We start from the raw sequence: 20,641 nt of genomic DNA, 5'->3' as shown, positions 1-20,641 counted from the left end.
GCTGAGGCTGAAGACTGACCGCTGGGTGAGTCACTCCCCAACAGAGGAAAGTCCCTGTGACAGGCACACAGAGACACGAGCCCCAGGAAGAAAGACGGAGGGTCCACAGGAAGAACACAGCAAAAACAGAGCTCCCGGGCAGTGGAGGGGGCACTGCTTACATTCACCTGCGCTTCCCGAGCGCGCCCTTCCCTCACTGAGACGGTTCACTCCACAAACACTGCACGTCCAAGGACCAACTGGAAAAGGCCAATCTCTTCTGGGCCCCTGGTTTCGGGGCCCCGAGAGCCCTTAGTGCATTTAAGAAGCAATTCAATGAGCAAAACGACAGTGACACCAGGGCCTGGGCCTACGTGTGAAAAGTTGGTTTGGTTGAATCATGCAGACACTCCAATGAGGAAATGCCTCCCACAGAGACAAGAGACAAGGTAATAATTTTAGAAGATGATTAAGAGGAAAAAGACACTCACACCAACAGTGGATTAGCTGAGACAAAACAGGATTCATGCCAACTCTGACCAAAGACAGAAGAGCACATCTCCCTCCTAACGAGGAAGAGGTTCATGGAAAGCTGCCCAGCTCTAAGATCCAGTGGGCTGGGAGGTCATGGTCCAAACCCTTGTAAGAAGCCACCTCAGGAAAACAAGATCCTGAGCTTTGACACCAGGAACCTTTCTGCCCTTGAGGCAAATCGTATTCTGGGCAGATTCTCACTGTCAGTCTCATCTCCCCACCATGGCAGGTGGTTTTATGGGGCCAAGGAAACTCCCCTCAAGCCACACATTCTGCTAACTGGATAATCTCATCCCGATTCACTCAAGCCAGTGCCAACAGGCTGTGCGGCAGGAGCCGAGCAGACCTTGCTCAGCTGAGTGCCATGGTTAGCAAGGGAAGTCAGCCTTCGTCCCACATGTTCTTCCTTACTCCTGTAATGGCTCTGAGTCCTCTGATAAGATGGTTTTTCTGAGGCTTTTGATGGTAACAATTACCAAGCTTTTTTTTTTTTTTTTAACTTTCTAGCACTGACTTGTGGGTGGTCAAAGGTCATCTGAATGAATCATCCCAAAGAAGGAATTGCTACATCCAGTGGAGTCAGGTTCACAAGGGGCCCGTGTGTCCCACTGCTGGGTGGCATCAGAAACTGCCATACATAACAAGCAGCACAGGCTGGGGAAAAAGTACTCGGAGAAAAATCCAAAGACAGGTGCCCTGTACAGTTGAAAACACACATTTACACACAAACAAGTCAGGAATTGTCTGGAAGCTGCAACACTTACTTGTTAATTTCCTTTGCAAGTTACTATTAATGTATGGCACATGAAAAATGAGACTCATGAAAATGTATGTAGGGGCACCTGTTAACATTCCTGAATACTTGAAGAATGTGAGAATAAAGCAATCTAAAAATTATGTTAACATATGTGTAACCACAAGAACCTAAAAAACAAGGTAAGTTTTACTGAATCTTTAAAGTACCCTAATAGGATTATCATTCCGCTAATTTGAAGTAGGTTAGGTGTATATCCACCCTGGTCATTTACACAATGTAAATGATAAGCAACTGTGTGTGTGTGTGTGTGTGTATGTGAGAGAGAGAGAGAGAGAGAGAGAGAGAGGCCGAAGGCGAGTTAAACTACAATTTCCCCAGAGAGACAAAAAGTCACTGTCCTTAACAAGGGATACAATAGAAGAGTTGCACATCAGTCCACAGATGAAAACAGGAAAAGAGGAAAAAATTCCAAAGAAATGTCTTACAGAAAACATCCTTTATGTGATCACATCTCAAACACCTTGAAAGTGGGTATATTGTCAGAATCTACATGATCTTGTAATATTCCTTTGTGAGCAAAGCTCTGAGACCACAACTGAATTACCATCAAGCCAGGAGATACAAATTACCCCTGACTGATACCATCAAAATAATAATGGAGAGCATGAAATCTGGAACTGGAACTGAAAAACACAGCAAATCACACATGGGTTCTAAAGCAGAGGTAGACAGGCCCCTCCTCTCGTGCTTTCAATATTCTCCCCACCTTCCATCACTGCCATCGTGTACTGTGTGTGTGACATATATTACAGACCCATTTTAAGTCTTGGTATAAAGTCTGCCATTTTTACAGGTGAAAGAACAAAGTAAGAACTGATATTTTTAAATGTTCTCAAGTGTCAGTACAAAGAATACGGGCTAGAGGAGTGTTAGATTACAAGCCATCTGTGCTGATAATTTACGACGTGATTTCTCTAATCTCCTTCAACACTACACAACATCTCTATGGCAACACAGTAACTTCACATTCAAGTTTGGAGGGCTAGTTGTGCCTTTAGTCTGTTCACACAGCAGAAAGACAGACTGGCTGGCAAGCTCCTCAATGAACCAGGATCTTCTCCTTCAGGAAGGACGTCCCTGTCACAAATGAGCAACATTCACTTTCTCTGTTACCTCCAGATATGTAAATAAGATGATTCTGCAGACTGCACAGATCATACCTTCTACAGAACTGGCCATGGCCTAATAACCCACAACCAGTACGTATGCCTTGGCATAACTCAGTGGTCCCTACACAGGCTATGCACCTAATTATCAGGACCTCTCCAAGCACAGGTTCCAGGGTCCTATTCTAGAACTACTAAGCCAGGGGTTTAGGGATTCTGTCATTTTAAAAAACTTTCCAGATGGGGTGCCTAGCTGGTTCAGTGGGAAGAACACTCGACTCTTGATCTTAAGGTTGTTGAGTTCAAGCCCCATGCTGGGTGTAGAGAGTGCTAAAAATAAAAAAATAAAAAAACTTTAAAAAACACCCCAGCTTGCCAGGCAATTCTGATACAGTCTAGGTTGAAGAACCACAGGTATAAATCACAAGCATTTGTCATGCCTCTATTTGTGGTCCCTCCTGCTATGACAGCCCAGCAGCTCACACTCGCAAGGAATTATCACAACCCAAAGACACCGGAACCAGAATGAGGTCTACACAAAGTGCCAGGCCAACACTGACAGCCCCTGAGGCCAGGAGAGGAGGGACAAGGGCGGTTTCCCCAAAGGAAGTGATCCTTGAGTTGGGCCAGGTAAGAACAGCCAAAAAGAAGAGGGAACACCCAACCTAGAAACAGGTGCAAGAGCACAGACACAGAATGCGGGGGCCAACGGGGACCAGAGAGGCTGACAGGGGCAGGAAAGACACCCCAAAGCTCCCCTTGAGGCTGGCCCAGAGAGCCTGGATGGACTGACGGGGTGGTTTGAATCTCAGAAACGCGTGTCTGTGACTCACGCATGGCCTTGGTTTCTAGACCAGGCAAAGAAAAAGAAGAGTGTAGGTCATGGAGAACCTAGGTCATGGTTTCTGCCCTAGTCTTTACCAAATCCTCATCTATGACACAGGGAAAACACCACGTACGTCGATACATGACAGCTAATACGCTGTCTTTTTAAGAGCATCTCAGATTTCATTTTCACCTTAATAGCAATTCCAATTAGATAGACTTGAGCTAGTTGATCACCTCTTATAATTTTCATTTCTACATTATTCCCCGGCACATTTTTAAAAGAGGCCAAAAAGAAAATCTGCCTAATCATCTTGACTCTTTAGAATACAAACTCCCACTGGCCAGAATATTATTTTTGTCTTCTCCAGCTGTATGGCACCTGGCATGTTGATGCTGCTCAAAGGATAAACAGCTCATTCATTACACAGTGCCATGTAGACTGAATAATGCCCATAAAGTCCTTTGAAGATGAAAGCCACTTCAAGTGCTAAGTAATTCTGAGCTAGGCATTTGAGACTGGGAAACAAAGATGACAGACCAAGCACCATAAAAAGGTCACCACCCAGCGGGAAGGCTCTTGTCCTGCCAGACCTCTGGTCCCTTTGCGGGCATGCCACACAGCAGACCGAACCCCCACCTGCTTTACGTGTTTTTAATGTATATAATCAGGGGGAAAGAACAGAAGCCTTCAGTGGTTCGGGGATAGGTAGAAGGCTATTTTCTAACTTTGAAACTGTCATTTCAAACAGCGACAACAAATGAGCCCTCTTAAGTCTTCAGTGGTCCCTTTCTTTCAGGGACTATCCCCTCAAGTAATTTCAAAGCCCCACAAATTCTTCTTTCTGAGAAGTCTCCTTTTGAGTGAAGATAAGATACCGTGCATGGAGTTTGTCAGCTCAGCTCTGAAACAGGCACAATGAAAACTGCAGCAGAGCGTATGCGATTTTATGCAAATTCATACTTTCTGCTCAGAGTCCGACAGGTACTCTCTCTGCCTCAGGTGTGCATGCGAGTGAGCAGAGCAGATGCCCACGTTCACGAACACAGGACTCCCGCTAGCAGGCGCACCCGGGCTGCAGGTTTTTTTGTTGGTTTTTTTTTTTAATATTTTATTTATTTATTTGACAGAGAGAGATCACAACTAGGCAGAGAGGCAAGGCAGAGAGAGGGGGAAAGCAGGCTCCCCACTAAGCAGGGAGCCCGATGTGGGGCTCGATCCCAGGACCCTGGGACCATGACCTGAGCTGAAGGCAAAGGCTTAACCCACTGAGCCACCAAGGCGCCCCGGGCTGCAGGTTTTAATGTTACAGTAGGAGCCCGGAGAACGCTGCCTCTTCCTTCAACTTCCCCAGCGTGTTTATTAGAAAGACTAAAGTACCACCAGCCTGAACTATATCAGGTGTACCCTCTGCTATCCCAAAATACACCATCCATGGGGAAGCAAAAGGTGCCCTTTCCTTTCTGACGGAAACTCCCTAAAACTTTCACCGTGATGGTCCATCCAAAATTTCCCAAGAAATTACCAAATATACGAATAAATCAAGACGGAAACCCAATCAGATCTTAGCCATAATGCTCTCTTTCTAAAGTGATTTCCTTGTTTTCCCTCCCTGACACCAAAACAAAACAAAACAAAACAGGAAGTAGAAAGCTCCCTAAGGAGCCAAAGAGCTCAGGGTGATATGCAAACAGGGCAGGGGAAACCATCAGCAGGTGAACCCTGTGTTCACCCAGACACCCATGCTGGAAAAAAGTCACTATGCACCCGGCATCCTCCTGTCTGTCCCTAAGAGCTACCTGATCTGCAGCAAGTTAAAAAGCCTGAGCTCCCTTCCTCAGGTATCAAATAGATGTCACTGTCTACCTAACAGGGGGCTAGGAAATTTGAATAGCTTGTGTGTAGCAAGCATCCCATAAGTACGCTGCTTAAGAATATGAAATGTGGGGGCGCCCGGGTGGCTCAGTAGGTGAAGCGTTTGCCTTTGGCTTAGGTCATGATCTTAGGGTCCTGGGATCAAGCCCCATGTCGGGCTCCCTGCTCAGCAGGGGAGTCTGCTTCTTCCTTGCCCTCTGCCTCTGTCCCCAACTTGTGCAAGCGCTCTCTAGTAAGTAGCTAAAATCTTTAAATGAAAAAATATGAAATGTATTACCAATTTAGCCATGACCTTTTTTCTTTATTGATAAGTAACTTACATATTACAAAATTCACCTTTTAAAGTATACCAGTCAGTGGTTTTTAGGATATTCGCAATGTGGTACAACTATCATCATGACCTAATTCCAGAACACCCTCATCACCCTAGGACTTTCCCCAGAAAGCCTGACCCATTAGCAGTCATTCCCACTCTCCCTAGGCATGACCTTTTATTCTCCAAATTTTCTGATTATCAAAAGCCTCTCCTTAAAATAATAAGCAAATTAAGATTCTTCTTTCTTGCTAAAATGTCTAGCTGTAGGAATTCTAGAAGTACAGAGGCTAAATTTTGTAGAACATGATCAAACAAGCATGAGGACATTTATAGGAAATACAGACATAATATATGAAATCGAGACTATCTCCCAAAAATCTAGGGTGTTTTTGTCATCATTTAATGGAGAAAAACACCAAATAGCAATTCCTCTGTCTGTAACCTAAGATCTTGTTCCATGATCTAGAACTGAGTACTCAGACCCTCTCCCAGGATGCCCGCACTATGCAGCCACATTAAATTTACTGCAGGTGGTTTCTGGGAAGAAACATTTAGTCAATGAAGGGCAGCAAGCAACAGTCACCCAAGTCATGACTCATGACTTACTCCAACTTGGGAGCTCTGCCCCTTCCCCTACTCCCCCATGTGCTGGCTTCCCAAGATCCCACCATCCCCATCCTACGCCACCTCTTACAGCTTCTCATTCATCCTTTACCTCTCAACGCTTTCCTCTCTCTGCCTCCGTTCTGGCAATTAGTACATTGCGACGAGGACGATAAACTGTCTTTCCCACAACAGGTGTCACCTTCATAAACTGTGCTTATCAGAAATTAATCTCCCTTTCTTTTTCGGCAACTGCTCACTTTTCAATCCCGTGCTTCACCATCATCAGAAAGTGAGCCGCTGATGGAGTCTGGCAGCTCTTCCCTGAAGCGTGCCTCTGGGGAGTTCCAGCACGTCACTTCATCTGTTTTCTTTGGATGATTAACGGACAAAACTCTGAGCTGCAAAGCTGACCACTAACTGTCAATTTGAGCAGTTTAAACTTGAAGATACAGGTTCGCTTCTCGCAGTGCTGTGGCTGTGGCCTGGAACCCAAGGAATGAGTGTAAACTCATGGCTTTTATTTTAGACAGATGGGAGCAGAAAGAGAGTGATGCGTGCACATATGTGACATGGCATATGCGTGAGTGCACACATACGCGTGTGTGTACACACATTCCTAGCTCTGTCCACTGAAAGGTTATAGAAGCAATGAACACAATGAGGCCCAGACTGTTTCTAAAGACCATTTCTCTGCTAAAATGAGAAACGGATGGTCGCACAACCACAGTAAGAAAAGTAAAACATAAGCCTGTACCATCTTATTGTGTCAGAAAATAACTAAGTGCTCAGAAAATAGCGGGGACAAGTCACAAAAGATAAAGGAGCCAGTCTGAAAGGACTCCCACTGGCCAAATCTTGGAAAATTTGAGCATCCAACAAAATGATGACAGCAAAGAATTATAACCCACTGAATGAAACAGAAATCCATGAGGACATATTTACATAAATAAGTAAGTAGGGCAGAAGGAAGCAGGTCACATAGAAGAAATAATGAAGTCAGAAAAATCACCATTTCACAACCAACAATGTTATCACTGATTCTGGCAAAAATATCAACAGAAGCTACAAGTAGCAAATGAAAGTCTGAGAAGGAACAGAATTTTACATGGTCTCAAATTATCTCCCCACAAAACACTAATTACAAGGAAAAACCAGTAGAGAAACCTGGTAGTCAACACCTAAATGACCCACGTGGGCCCCCTGACAGCTGCATCCCTGACAGGGTGCTCTGGGACCTTCTGACAGAAATGCATGACCTGGATCTCATCAGGAGGAACCTTACAACCCACACTGAGGGACGGCCACCTGAAGAACTCACTGGAACCTGTGAAACACCAAGGTAATGAGAGACTGGGAGAATGTTCCAAATTAAAGAAAATTTAGGAGACACAACAACTAAACGCTGTCTGTGGTCCTGGATAGAAGGCCAGACCATCAGTACCTTTTAATTGCCAAAAAGGACATTTCCAGAATTGGCAAAATTCTACCAAAGTCAGTAGATTTACATAATACTATTGTATCAAACATAATTTCCTGATTTGGATCATTACGTAGGAGAACAGTCACTGCTCTTAGAGAAGAAAATGCTTAGCAAACCACATGTAGAGGTAAGGGTATCATCACCTTTGCAACTGAACTCTCAATTGTTTCACAGAAACAAAATACTATGTAAACTTTATATGCATATAAAATGGACACACACAGAGAGACAGAGAAGGGCAGGGAACACATGCATACATATGCCTAAGGGGCGGGGGGGTCGGGGGTCCGAATCTGAGCTCTTGCAGTGCCAACAGGAGTTCAAAAATGAAACAGACTTACCTCTCCCCACCTCAAATAAACCCAGCAAACTTTAAATGTAATCAACAATGAAGACAGGAACCAACTAAATAGCCAAATATAACACAGCGGAATCTCAATTTAAGTTGATAATGGATTTGAGCTTGGTACCTCCTTTGTGGTTTAAAAATCAAAGATAAACTGTAGCAACATGTCAAAAGTAACCCACAATCTCACAGTAAACAGCAAACCAATCCTATTTTTTAACTCTAGATATTCTTAAAAACAAGAATTAAATAGGGGCAACTCGGTTGGTTAAGGGTCTGACTTGGTTGGTCATGGTCTCAGCCAGGGCCGTGGGCGGGAGTCTGGGTGGGGCTCCCTGCTCAGTGCGGAGCCTGCTTCTCCCTCTCCCTCTGTTGCTCCCCCTGCTCAGGGTCATGCTCTTTCTGTCTCAAATAATCTTTAAAAAAAAACAAAAACAAAAAAAACAAGAATTTGGGGCATCTGGGTGGCTCAGTCAGTTAAGGTTCGGCCTTCAACTCAAGTCACGATCCTGGGGTCCTAGGATGGAGTCCCAAGTGGGGCTCCCTGCTCAGTGGGGAGCCTGCTTCTCCCTCTCTCTGCTCCTCCTCCCACTAGTGCACGCTCTCTCTCAAAAAAAAAAAAAAAAAATCTTTAAAAAAAAAACAAGAACTACTAACTAAGAATTACAAGAATTAAATAACAATGAAAAAACTTGAAACTTGTAGAAACTCTTTGGGCAAACCAGGAGGAAATAAAAAGTGTACATTTTTAAAGAGCAACACACCTTCTGGTTATGTAACGTCTACACTCAAGACCCCAGCATTTCAATCATTCCCAACTGAACTATATTAAACATCCAAGGAAACATGGAGTTACTGAGACACACACAAAAACAGAACATGTTCCCGGTGTGGAAATGACACTGGGAGTTCCCTGTGGGGATAAACCTGACTGAGCACCCCGTCCGATCAGGCTCCAACGCTGAGGGGCCCAGATGAAGTGAAATAGAGTGAAATGCACCCTACAGATAGAAGAATCTGAAACACATGCCCGAGTTCCCTCGCTAGCAGAGGACTGTGGAAAACAATCCTATTCCCCAGGACGACAGCACTTCATCATCTACGTGCACATTTCCACAAATAACAGCAAAGAAACAAGAGGCTGCAACGAGATTGCGACCGGAGAACCCAGGAGTCGCCTTATAAAACTGTCCCCAAAAGAGCAGCTGAGCAGCTTCTGCCCCCCGCCCCCGCACCTCCCTACCCCAGTTCCCCTCCTCAGTTAGAAAAGAAGCCCCAGTAATCTTTATAATGTGTCAGCCACAGCAGGCAGCTGACAAACCTCCCTCCCCGGGCCGCCTCCCCGCACCCTTCCCACACTTCCCTCTGCCAACCACGACAGATTTCCCACGCGGCCCTTCAGTCCAAGTCCACAGCAGCCCGGGAAATAGAGGACCAGCACTTCCATCAGGACTTCCCCCACGACCGAGACAGGTGGCAGCCAGTCAAACTCACACAGCTAACACGCCTCAAATGAAAAGCTAGGTTACGACGATTATTTATGTAAAAAGGAACATCACTTTTAATTAGGTGAGAAGAGGAACGGCATAGAAACTAAATTATAGGGCCCAGACCAACATGAAAAAAGAAAAAAAAAATGCCGGCTATATCCTGGAATCTCTCAACTTTGCTTGTGTGACTTGTAAATTACAGCTTAGATCATCAACACACAAGGGCATCCGTATTCAATTTTAGAGATCTGAAAATTATAACACAGAATCCTGTGGGAAGCCGTACAGGGTGAGGGTCCTTTCTACCCTCTCCCTCCTTTAGGGAGGGCAAGGGCATGAGGGGCTTCGCGGTCGGGCAGCCCGGGGCGTGAATTCCAGCTCAGGCCCTTATAGGCAGCACAAACCAGGGCAGGTCATCCAAGCTCCCAGAGACTGAGATCCTCACCCTAAAGGGAAGCATCCACCCGGAAGCATCCACCTGCTGGACACAGGGGCTTGGCGGGGGCGGGGGGGGAGCAGGAGGACATGATTTTAAACAAGAAAACGTAGACGAAACACCCTGCACAGTATCCAGAACCAGATATTCAGATGTCAGTCAGTGCTGGCAGCAGGAGAGAGAACAGTTAACAGAATTTACCAGGTTTTCTTGAAGGACAGGATTGGCATTAACAGTATTTGAAGGAAAAAAATAAACATGATATTTTAAATATCATCCCCGACCTTCCAAGCAAGTTACTGCTTTCTGGATGCACTTATTTCACTCTCTTACGAAGCAGGATTCCCAGGGTGCTCTCTGACCCCTGTCAACTGGGAGTCCTGGACCCTCACACCAGTCTGACAGCGGCTGCTAAGGCCTCACATTACAGCAAGAGCAAGGAGGGCACAGAAGAGGCAGGGCCCACCGCAGGTCCGCCATCTCCCTAGCTTCCAAGACGTGGCAAATGGCCTCATGCCCCCAAGGAAGTTCTCAGAGAAAATTTACAGTGATCCTGCCTCCATCCTGGGACCTTTCACAGTCAAAGGGTCCCAACAATTTGCTTCAGGAGACAGGTGCCGTCAGGGATAGGGGCTGCTCCCTCCTGGGAGGTCAGCAACCTGCAGGGTTCACAGGCACGGCCTTGAGAAAGGAGAGAAATGCTTAACGAGGAATCCTGCAAAGTTTCTGTCTCGAGGACCGCAGTTAAATACTGGCAGAGAAACAAGGACACAGGCCAGCTAACAAAATGCTGAAACTTCATGACTGCCATGACGAGCTTGCTCTCCTGTCAGGGGCCATGTGAACTCAACCGTCACACGAAGAAAATGTACGGCCTGGAAACTAGCAAATTAGCACCCGTTCTCCTGAACCCAAGATATATTAGGACAAATTTAGATGGAGGTGGAATAACTCCAAAATAAAGGTGCGAAATATATTCTGCCTCTGTGCAGTCTGGCTTTTCAGTTAGCAGTGGTCCCGATCATGCGACTACCATCACTGTGGTACTGAAAAGGGCAGCGAGGGCTGGAGATCATTTCTTGACCTCAAAGGGGGGTAAAAAAGCTACCTACAAACAAGAAACATCTCTATGTTTAGCACTTGGCTAATGAGAAATTTATTCCAGTTATTTGGATGCCAAAAATATTAAATAATTTAAACTTCAGAGATTTCACTACGTGACACTAGTCAGAAATATTTATAAGAACGTTCTAGTCAAGTATTGTTTTCCCAATATCTGTGTGTGCCTTCAGAATAAATAGAAGAACTATACTTTGGGGCCCTTACTAAAACTAATAAAGTTATCAAAGAACTAATAAAATGTACATATTATTCCTGCAGATCCTAGCACATCTGTCATGCAGAACACGGATTAAGTAAAAGTAAATGTTAAGTAAGAAAACATAAAACTTTAAGAATTCCAATGAGCCAGGAGTACCCTCCCACAGGTTTGCAGAGGTGGTGTTCCAAACACTGGCAGTGAAGAAGGAATCCTAGAGTATGGACCAATGTCAGAAAAGGATGTGGTGTAAAAGGAATAAAAATGGAAAACCTCTTATAACATTTCATATGCATAATTTGCAAATTAAAATTAAAACTCTTTGCCCTAGGGGCACCTGGGCGTCTCAGTCGGTTAAGCATCTGCCTTCAGCTCAGGTCACAACCCTAGGTCCTGGGATCAAGCCCCCATAGAGCAGGGGCTCAGTGGAGAGCCTGCTTCTCTCTCTCCCTCTGCCCCTACCCTCACTCACGCTCCCTCCCTCTCCCAAATAAATAAAATTTTTTAAAAATAAATAAAACACTGCACCCTAAAGCATTCATGTCGTTTATACATGCCACTTCATATATACTAGGGGACATGCTTCTTTTAAAACAGATTTCAAGTATATATCAGACCACCTCTTCCACAGAATCCCAAAGAGGTGTTCTGTCACTTTTCCAAGACCTCTACACCTACACACACGAAAAAAAAAAAAAAGGACACCAAGAAACCTTATCTAAAAGTACTCAAGGATTATACTTTCAAACTTGAATTGTGTTTTTCTTAAGAATAGTTTTATTTTGCAGTTATGAATCTTCAATGTGGGGACTAACACTTAATAAATTCCTTCATTAACTATCAATACTGCAAAATCGGTAGCTGCAAAGTCAATTACATACATGAAGGCCCAAGAACAGAGGGCAAATGACCTCACACAGATACAAATGCAGGAACACTACGGTCTCCCCGCAAATGGAACTCAGCCCTAGAAACTCCTTCAGCCCAGGATTGCTGAGACAGTCTAGACCACCCTGCATGTACAATTCTTCTATTTGGACAGCGACAAAAACTCACCAGAGTGGGAAAATCTGAAGAAAAATGGTGAGTCTTCACACCTAAAGAGAGGGTTTTCTTGGGATGCCTGACTGGCTCAGTTAATTAAGCGTCTGCCTTCAGCTCAGGTCATGATCCCAGGGTCCTGGGATCCAGTCCCGCATCTGGCTCCCTGCTCAGCAGGAAGGCTGCTTCTTCCTGTGCCTCTCACCTAACTTAGGCTCTCTCGGTCTCTCTGACAAATAAATAAAGTCTTTAAAAAAAAAAAAAAAGATAGGGTTTTCTTAAGTCAGCAGACTTTGACTTCCATGCCATATGGATTGCTCAAGTTAACCCTTCTTACAGAACCCAAGGAAAGGATCTTTATTTTCTCATAACTATCTCTGACGTTACCCTAGAAATTACAGGGTTTGGTCCCACCCACTGGCAGTCAGAATGACTATTGTTATCTTTCAAATCAACAGAAAGCCTTTCCAAAATAACTCAGTTTTGTTCTAGTTTACCTACAGAAATAACTTATGCTGGATTTTGGTTTTGTTTTAAAACTATTCACATATCCTTGGTTACTGATGGAGCTGATATTTGTTTGTTGTGCTTCTTTGAATTATCTGTTTGGCTATTTTCCTTATAGATTCTCTTACTGACGTGAAGAAGCTCTTTTTTCTTACATGTATAGAATTCTTTGATTTGTAATAAACGTTTGCTCCCAGTTTGCTGTTATTTTTTTTTTTTTTTTTTGGAATGGTGTGTTTTTTTGTTGGGGTTTGTGTATGTGTGGTTTTTTAGATTTATTTATTTCAGAGAGAGAGAGAGAGAGAGAGAGCGAGCATGAGAGGGAGGGAGGATCAGAGGGACTCGATCCTGGCACTCCAGGATCACAACCTGAGCCAAAGGCAGTCGCTTTACCAACTGTCACCCAGGCGCCCCGTTGAAGGCGCCCCCACTAATGGGGGGGTACGGTTCTATGAAGTTTAATATAGACAATCAGCACCAAAGCCAAAATACAAAACAGTTCCATAATCCCCCCAAATGCCCCTTATACTGACCCTCTATAGCCACACCCTCCCGAACCCTAATTCCCAGCAATCAACCAATCTTTTCTCTGTCATGGTTCTTTTTGAGAATGTCACCTAAGTGGAATGAGTGCGCAGAGACTGGCTTCCTTTACTCAGCACTGACTGAATGGATGCACCAGTTTATGTGTTCACACCTACATTGTTTGAATGCTAACAGCCACATCCGACCGCAAAGGGCCTCCAGCCCTTCCCAGCAGCAGAACAGAGCCCATACCATGTACTTCTTTTCTGGAACTGCAGGGAAGGAGGGGAGGGTTATGGACCTGGCAGGATGCTGCGAAAACCCCTCCTAAAGAAAAACCAAATGCAATTCATCACTGTCCATAACAGGCTGATTAACTCACATGAACGCCACTAACCCAAAGTACCCTAGACCTGGAATCTATTCTTCACTTCGACTAACATCTTCATTAAAGCTTTCTCTGTCAGCATAACCACTAAACGCTATTAATTTACGACAAAACCCAAATAGAGTAATGCTTACAAAATACAAGATTTGCTCTGCAGATTTCTCCACATTCCTCACCAATCAGACAAGTGGAGACATGTGGCTAATTAAAATAGTCAGTAATCTAAAAGTCTAGTATATTTATCACCAAAACGAAGTTCTTTATTTCCACGGTCCATCTGGCATTACAACAAATATTACAGAGTCACCCGGACAAATCCCCCGAAGCTACACCCTTTCTCCAGCTTAACCATCTACGCCTTCTCGTGCTTGCAAAGTCTGCACACTCTCTGCTCTCCCACCCTGGTCTTATAACCTTTCCCAGACGGCAAGTGGTTAAATAGCTTGGGTTTTGAGGGGCTCCCTCCCATGGAGAGAAACAAAAAAGAGGAAATCAGGTAACAACTAGTCAGAAAGCAAACTAAACGTCCCCACCAGTGAATGAGAAGTGAAAAGGAGTACTTAAGCACTTGCCAACCACTGAACAGGAGAGAAAGAATTTCCCAGAAACAAGAATGTCTGCAAGAAAGGCTCAATAAGGTCAAAAAGTTGGAAGACGATATGGGAAATTCTAGCCAGATGCCTCCTTTTCCTCGTCATTAACTGGCAGGGATGGAGTGAAATCGGGGCCTTGCAGGGGCTGGGAACGGTGGGGCGTGAGGAGGCAGAGGTCCCAAGAGGAAAGGCCTCCACCGTGGGCCCAGGACGCCCAGAGACAGTGGAGAGAGGGCAGATGGGAAGGCAGCAGCAAACCAAAGCCTTGCAAGGTCTTGTCCCCATCTCTACCTTCTCTTCCGCTCTTTGGTCCGTTCCCCTCAGCGAAGAGGTACTGCGACAGGAAACCCCAGAGTGGCTGCAGCCCAACAGCGCCTCAGCCAGAATCCCTAAGTGCCGGGGTCACTGAGCAGACTCCCCGTCCATGCTCCGTTCCTCGCACACTGCTCTGCCAAGCAGCTCGTCAGCACAATCCGCGGCAAGATGGGAGAGAGTGAGCGAGAAGTCCGTCTCACTCTCTAATCTCTCCTACCCCTCTCTCCGGCTGTGGGGCACCGGGTCACTGCCTGTGATCAGCTTCCACCAGACTGAGAAGCAAGGAGAAGATATAAAAGCTGCATTCTTCACCCACAAGGCAAATAACACAGTCACCCCGGCAGTGCAACCAAGTCCACACAGCTGAACACTTGGGACAGGAAGGACAGGGAAGGGACATCAGCGCGAGCCACCACCTCCCACCAGAACGCCCTGGGATTCTCCCTCAAATCCATGCCTTCACTGACCATGGAGGAACTACTGTTCCTACCAGTGGCACTACTAAAATCTGTCAAGACATGCACTTAAGGAAATAAAAACCAATTCATTATAAAACTGAGGAGGGAGGAAGGGGGTTGTTAAGACTGCTTTTTACAGTAATACACAATTCATCCCTATCAACAGAAGTGATTTTTACTAGGCAGTAAAGTGTGGTTATTGATTAAGAATTTGACTTTTTTCTGAAATTCTGCCAAGGTTGTGAGATAAAATTTTATTTTCTCAGTAGAGGAATCAAGTAAATAAACTTAAGTATCAGAGGCAGCTGATTTACATTAAGACAGCTTCAAATACATCTTGCACTTCAGTTAGAAACAGATCCCAGGGGCGCCTGGGTGGCTCAGTGGTTTAAGCCACTGCCTTCAGCTCAGGTCATGATCTCAGGCTCCTGGGATGGAGCCCACGTGGGGCTCTCTACTCAGTGGGGAGCCTGCTTCCCCCTCTCTCTGCCTGCCTCTCTGCCTACTTGTGATCTCTCTCTCTGGCAAATAAATAAATAAAATCTTTTTAGAAAAAAAGAAACAGATCCCAAATTTATCCTAACATTTAAAAGGTCTCAAAAGACCACCCTAATCACTTATTTTTAATATACATTTGAGGAACATATTTAAACCACAGGCTTCATTTTGAACAGAACCACTCGTGTCACTTGTATCTTGGTAAATCATTTAAATCATTAAATGGTTTCATTTAAATCTTCATTTGAATCTTGGACAGTTAAACTGCAAAGGGAAAAATACAATATCCCATGTCAATAAGTCAATTTACAAGGTCTCAATGAAAAGTTTCTTTTAATGATTGTTTTACTGCTCTTTGATTTCCTGAAAGTCACTTACAGGATTATTTTTAACTATCTCTCTACTTTCTTCTAAAATTGTGCCTCACTGCCACAGAAAAAGAAGAAACTGACATTCACTCTCAAATTACATTTTCTTCAACTCCCTTTTTCAAAATATTGAGGGTAACAAGGACCAAATTTGGAAAACAATCATCATTATCATGCTCACAAAGACCAAAGCTGCCAGACTTCTAAATACACAGACGCAGCATGGCAAACGTGCAGGCCGGCTGAAGGCCTCTCCACTCATGTGGTGTTAGAAGCATAAATATATAGCAAAGCTTCCCTCAATGATCCGTGAGGAAATCATCATATCAAAATACAGAAAGACAAGCACGCTGCTCTGTCACTAAGAAACAGACTCCGTCCTCTTCCTGTATTCCACTGGAAACAAAGGCTGTAGCCAGGAGTCCAGAATAAGATCCACTAATGAAAGAAACGGAACACGATGGGCCGTGAGGCTTCAGAATAACCACAAACCTTTATTCTCTGCACATTCATCTAATGCCAACCTAAAACATGCCAGGCAGGTTAAAAATAATGCATTTATGTAAGCACACCCCCCACACACACGCTCTTGCAAGGTTAAATAGAGAGCTCTGAAAGAATGATTTATTGCCACAAGAACAGAGCCCCAAAATAGATTGGCAATAAAAGTGATTGGTCCCAGTGGGGTTGAGAACTAATGTAAGCAAAGTTCTGGCCATGAGAGGCCTCCAGGAAGAGTAGCAGAGTTGGGGAGGGGGGAGCGGGGGAACATGACTTCTGACCCTGACCCCACCTCTACCAGAGTTCCACATTCCACTATAAGCAAGGCAAGCCTGATTCCTTTTCCGGAAAAACAAAAAACAAAGCAAAACACCTGAACTAGCGCGTACCTGTGATTCTCCCCCCCCCCCCCCCCCTTTTTCCCCTTTTAAAATCTGCTTTATCTTTTCTGGAGCTGAGGTCTGTGCAGAGGAGAAAAGTGAAGTTCAAAACACACAAACACGCAGAAAATCTCAGCTGCCATTTAACACACCATCACCACCTACTTCTGCTCAATCCGATTTGACACTAATTGACCTGCTTGCTGGTGCCAGGTTTATAATAAGGAGAATCGGGACTGTCAAAATGGACAGGTGGTTCCCGTGCCAAGGACCGAGTGGGGGATGGAATGACAACATACGAGTTAAGACCTTGAGCGAGGGGACGCTGAGTGCCACCAAGCCGAAGCCCTACCCAAAGAAAAGTGGAGAATAACCATTAAGTGCTGGGGGCTCGGAGGGAACCACAGAATCTAAGAGAGGGAAACAGCCCCTGAGCCACTTTCCCACTGGCCCCTCTCCAAATGCAAAAGTCCGAACTCCAGCACCCCACTCAACTTTGACAGGTGGCAGCGCCCCTACTTGACACTTCCAGCAAGAGAAAAAAATCACACGGCAGGCCATTCTGTCCCTGAACTGCTCTAATTGTTTAAAAAGTTCTATTAAGCTGAGGTCTTTCTACTTCTTTCATCCAACCAAGAGTACCAGTTTTCAATCCATGACTACAAAGTTAAAATTTAATGCAGGACTGGAAAGGAACAAAAAGAACGAAAGAAAATAAGGTAGCCAAGCAAAGAGTTCCAGGGCTGAGAAATGAAAGGCAACCAATAGAAATGCTTTGTCTAGGACACGCTGGCAATGTGCTGCCAGGTTCTTTTTGGGAAAATGTTCACACCCTAATCTGTCCACTGCAGTCAATGAGAACCCTTCTTCTGTGTTTCTACACCTTAGAAAAGAATTGTCAGATTTTACTGATGGACTTGGCCTCTCCATTCAGCCCTCTATATTGAATCCAAGTCACGGTGGAGGCTCCCCTGCCTAAGCCCCTCCCTCGACCAGGTGAGGACCCTACCCATATTCTTCCTGCTTCAACTGTCCTGACGCTCCAAACACCCCCACACCTTACACCCACAAATCCAACCGAACAGTCCCTCTCTACCCTCTGCTAGACACCACTGTCCTACATGCGGCAGCCAAGATCTAGGTCAGGGATTCAGAACTGCCCAAAGGAGGGAAAAACACTTTAAAAAGATGTTCCAGACTACCCCTGGGACGGGCCAGTGCAACTGCTGCTACTGAAAATCCACTCTGGCTCCTGATTCCAAGTGAAACAACTAAAAGCATGGTTTGTCAAATCATTGTGGAGAGTGGAAGAAAGGAGCAAACCGGTGAGAGCACTGCCCGCTTTTGCCCAAAACTGAGCATGAACAAGAGCCAGGGCATGGAAACAAGCACAAGGCATAGCCATCAGGCACCATCAGGCATGGCCATCAACGGACCTACCGCCTCAGATAAACCCTGGGAGTGCTACACTGACAGAGAGCGAGTTTTCTGTGGGCATCCAGTCCAACCTGATGTCTTTTGGGCTCTTCTGAGTGAAAGAAGTAATTCTCCACTGCGCATAATAAAGATGTAAGAAAGTCTGGTCTCACAAGCACCAAAAATTCCATCTCCAGGGCACAGGAGCCGTTCTAACAGTGAGGAGCTGAATTCTGCACAGAATCTATTATTCTGTGACAGGTGGTAGAGACAGAGAAAAGACAGGCTAGACTTTAGCTTCAAGGCATGAAGGGAAGACGTCCCAGTTCTGCTATTAAGAGGTAAGATGAGGCTACTCTATGGGGGCAGTTGCACCGCCTATCCCACCCCACCCCCCGAAAAAAAGGCTTTCATTTGAAGGAGTTCATGTTTTCCAAAACCGTTGCTTTCTGCAAGGACCTCACGCGGAGAGGGAGCACTCCCAAGTATATAAACCCCAAGCTGACACTGTGGAGCCGGCGTATGTCACTCCCAGCCACAGCCAATCTGCTAAAATGACTCAAAATATAACCCCGCTTGGCAAAGATCAAGAAAACGAGGGAAAGACGGTACTACATCAGGTACCTACTGGCACGGCTAACTTCTGCCTCTGACCATCGCCCTCCCGCAGCAAACTGCTCCTTGTGACCCGGATTACCGGATTTGAAGGGGGCCACGAAAAATCGTGAGCCACCGGCCACCGGCGCGCGCCCCATCCCAGGCCGCTCCCCGACGTCCCAGCCCCACTGTCCTCCCCCCGGCTGCCACCAGCGCCCAGCGCACGCCCTCCGCTCGCCCGCCCCCCGCGCCGGCCCCGCGGCGGACCTGGCCCGCCCTCCTCCGCTCTCCAGCGCCGAGTCTGCATCCTCCCAGCCCCGCGCTGGCCCGCTCGGCATGCGCTCCGGGCTGCGGGCCCCCGAAGCCGCCGCCGCCGCCGCCGCCTGCTCCTCCGCCGCCTCCCGGACGCGCGAGCACACCGGACTAGGCGGGGAGGAGAGGGGGGGCGCGGGGGCGCGGGCTCGACTCACGCGGGATCTGGGCCCGGCAGGGGGTGGGGAGGCGCCGCCGCGGGGGTCCCGGGGACGCCCCGTCACGCCCCCCACGCCTTCTCCCCGCGGGCTAGCAGCCAAGCTCACCGCTCCGGCGGGCACCCCCTCCTCGCCACTGAGACACCGGGCCACCTGGCACTGCCTCCACCTCCAAACCACCCAGGCAGTGCCCCGGGAGGGCTCGCCGCGCGCCGTCCCCCTGGGCCACCGCGTTCCCAGATGTCCCACCCGGGCCGCCCCCGGAGACAATGGCTCACCCACCTCCCGGCCGGCCGCGCTTCACCTCCCCCCACTCCCTGGGCAGCGGGTGCCATGGCTGCCCCGTTTCACAGAAGCGTAGACAGAGGCCGGGGAGGTGACAGGCTAGAGGACGGAGCAAAGAAACGCGGCTGCTAATGGGGCCGAGGAAGGGCCGGGCACAAATCGGCCACTGAGACCGGCCCAGACGACAGCCGCTTTCCGGGTCCAGCCCCGCCACTCCAGTCCCGGGCAGAGGCCTCCGCCCTCACCGTCCCCGCAGCCGATTCCTCGGCTCTCCCGCGAAAGAGACAAAGAGCCGGCGCCCCAACCCGTAGAGCGGCGGCCGCCGGGGGCGGGAGACGGTTAGATTTCACCCTGGAACAAGGGGCGGGCGCAGGGAAGGGCGAGTCGGCGGCGTCCGGGCCGAGCCACGACCCGCGGGGCGGCGCGGGCAGCGGACACGCCGGTGTAGGTCCCGGGGACCGGGCGTGGGGGTGCAGGAGCCCGGGCCAGAGCGCGCCGGGCCCGACGGACGGGCGGGCACCGGGCGCGCGGGGACTCCCGGACCGCGCCTCCGCGGCGGGCTTGGCCGAGAGTGCGGGCAGCGCCACAGCTGCACTCACCGGATCGGAAGAAGGCCGCGATGTCGGCCAGGTCCTTGGCAGCCTCCTCGGCCCCCTCGCCCGCGCCGCCCCCGCAGCCTGAGCCCGCCGCGCTGGCCGTGGCCGCGGGGCCGGAGGACGCGGCGGGGGCGGCGGCGCCGCCGCTGCTGCCGCTCATGGCTGCGGCGGGCGCCCGCGGCCGCGCCCGGCTCGGGCCCCGCGCCCCTAGCGCCGCGTGCCGCCCGCTCCGCGCCGGGCCTGGCGGCGCCGAGCGCCCAGGCCCGCGCCCGGCGCGCGGACGCAGAGCCCCGGGGCGGCAGCGGGCGGCGGCGGCGGCGGCTCGGCCAGGGTAGCGCGCCCACATAGACGAGGACTCCGCCCGGTAGCCGCGAGCCGGCCGCGGGGCGGGGACGCGGAGCCACGGCCTCGGCGGCGCCGGCCGGAGCGCGGGCAGCAGCGCGCGCCGCGCGGGACACGCAGTCGCAAGGGCGGGGGCCCGTGGCCGGCAGGAGCTTCGGGATCACGGGCGCCGGCGGCAGCCGCGAGCCTCCATCTTGATTTCAAATGGGGAAGGAAGGAGGGGGAGGGGGAA

General features: G+C 48.1%; 1 protein-coding gene across 2 annotated transcripts in view; it reads right to left on the bottom strand.

Moving 5' to 3' along the window:
* The window catches only part of LOC111153393 (trio Rho guanine nucleotide exchange factor), a 355,850-nt gene extending 335,623 nt beyond the window's left edge, over positions 1–20,227 (bottom strand). For both annotated transcript variants that reach the window (XM_022512390.1, XM_022512391.1), the window contains exon 1: positions 20,071–20,227. In XM_022512390.1, coding sequence (XP_022368098.1) covers positions 20,071–20,227 — 157 coding nt within the window. The remainder of the gene's footprint in view (positions 1–20,070) is intronic.
* Between the last annotated feature and the right edge of the window lie 414 nt (positions 20,228–20,641).

Source organism: Enhydra lutris, unplaced genomic scaffold, assembly GCF_002288905.1.
Source record: "Enhydra lutris kenyoni isolate GAN:26980312 unplaced genomic scaffold, ASM228890v2 scaffoldscaffold32, whole genome shotgun sequence".
Lineage (NCBI taxonomy): Eukaryota > Metazoa > Chordata > Mammalia > Carnivora > Mustelidae > Enhydra > Enhydra lutris.
This window is presented reverse-complemented; position numbering and strand designations above follow the sequence as displayed.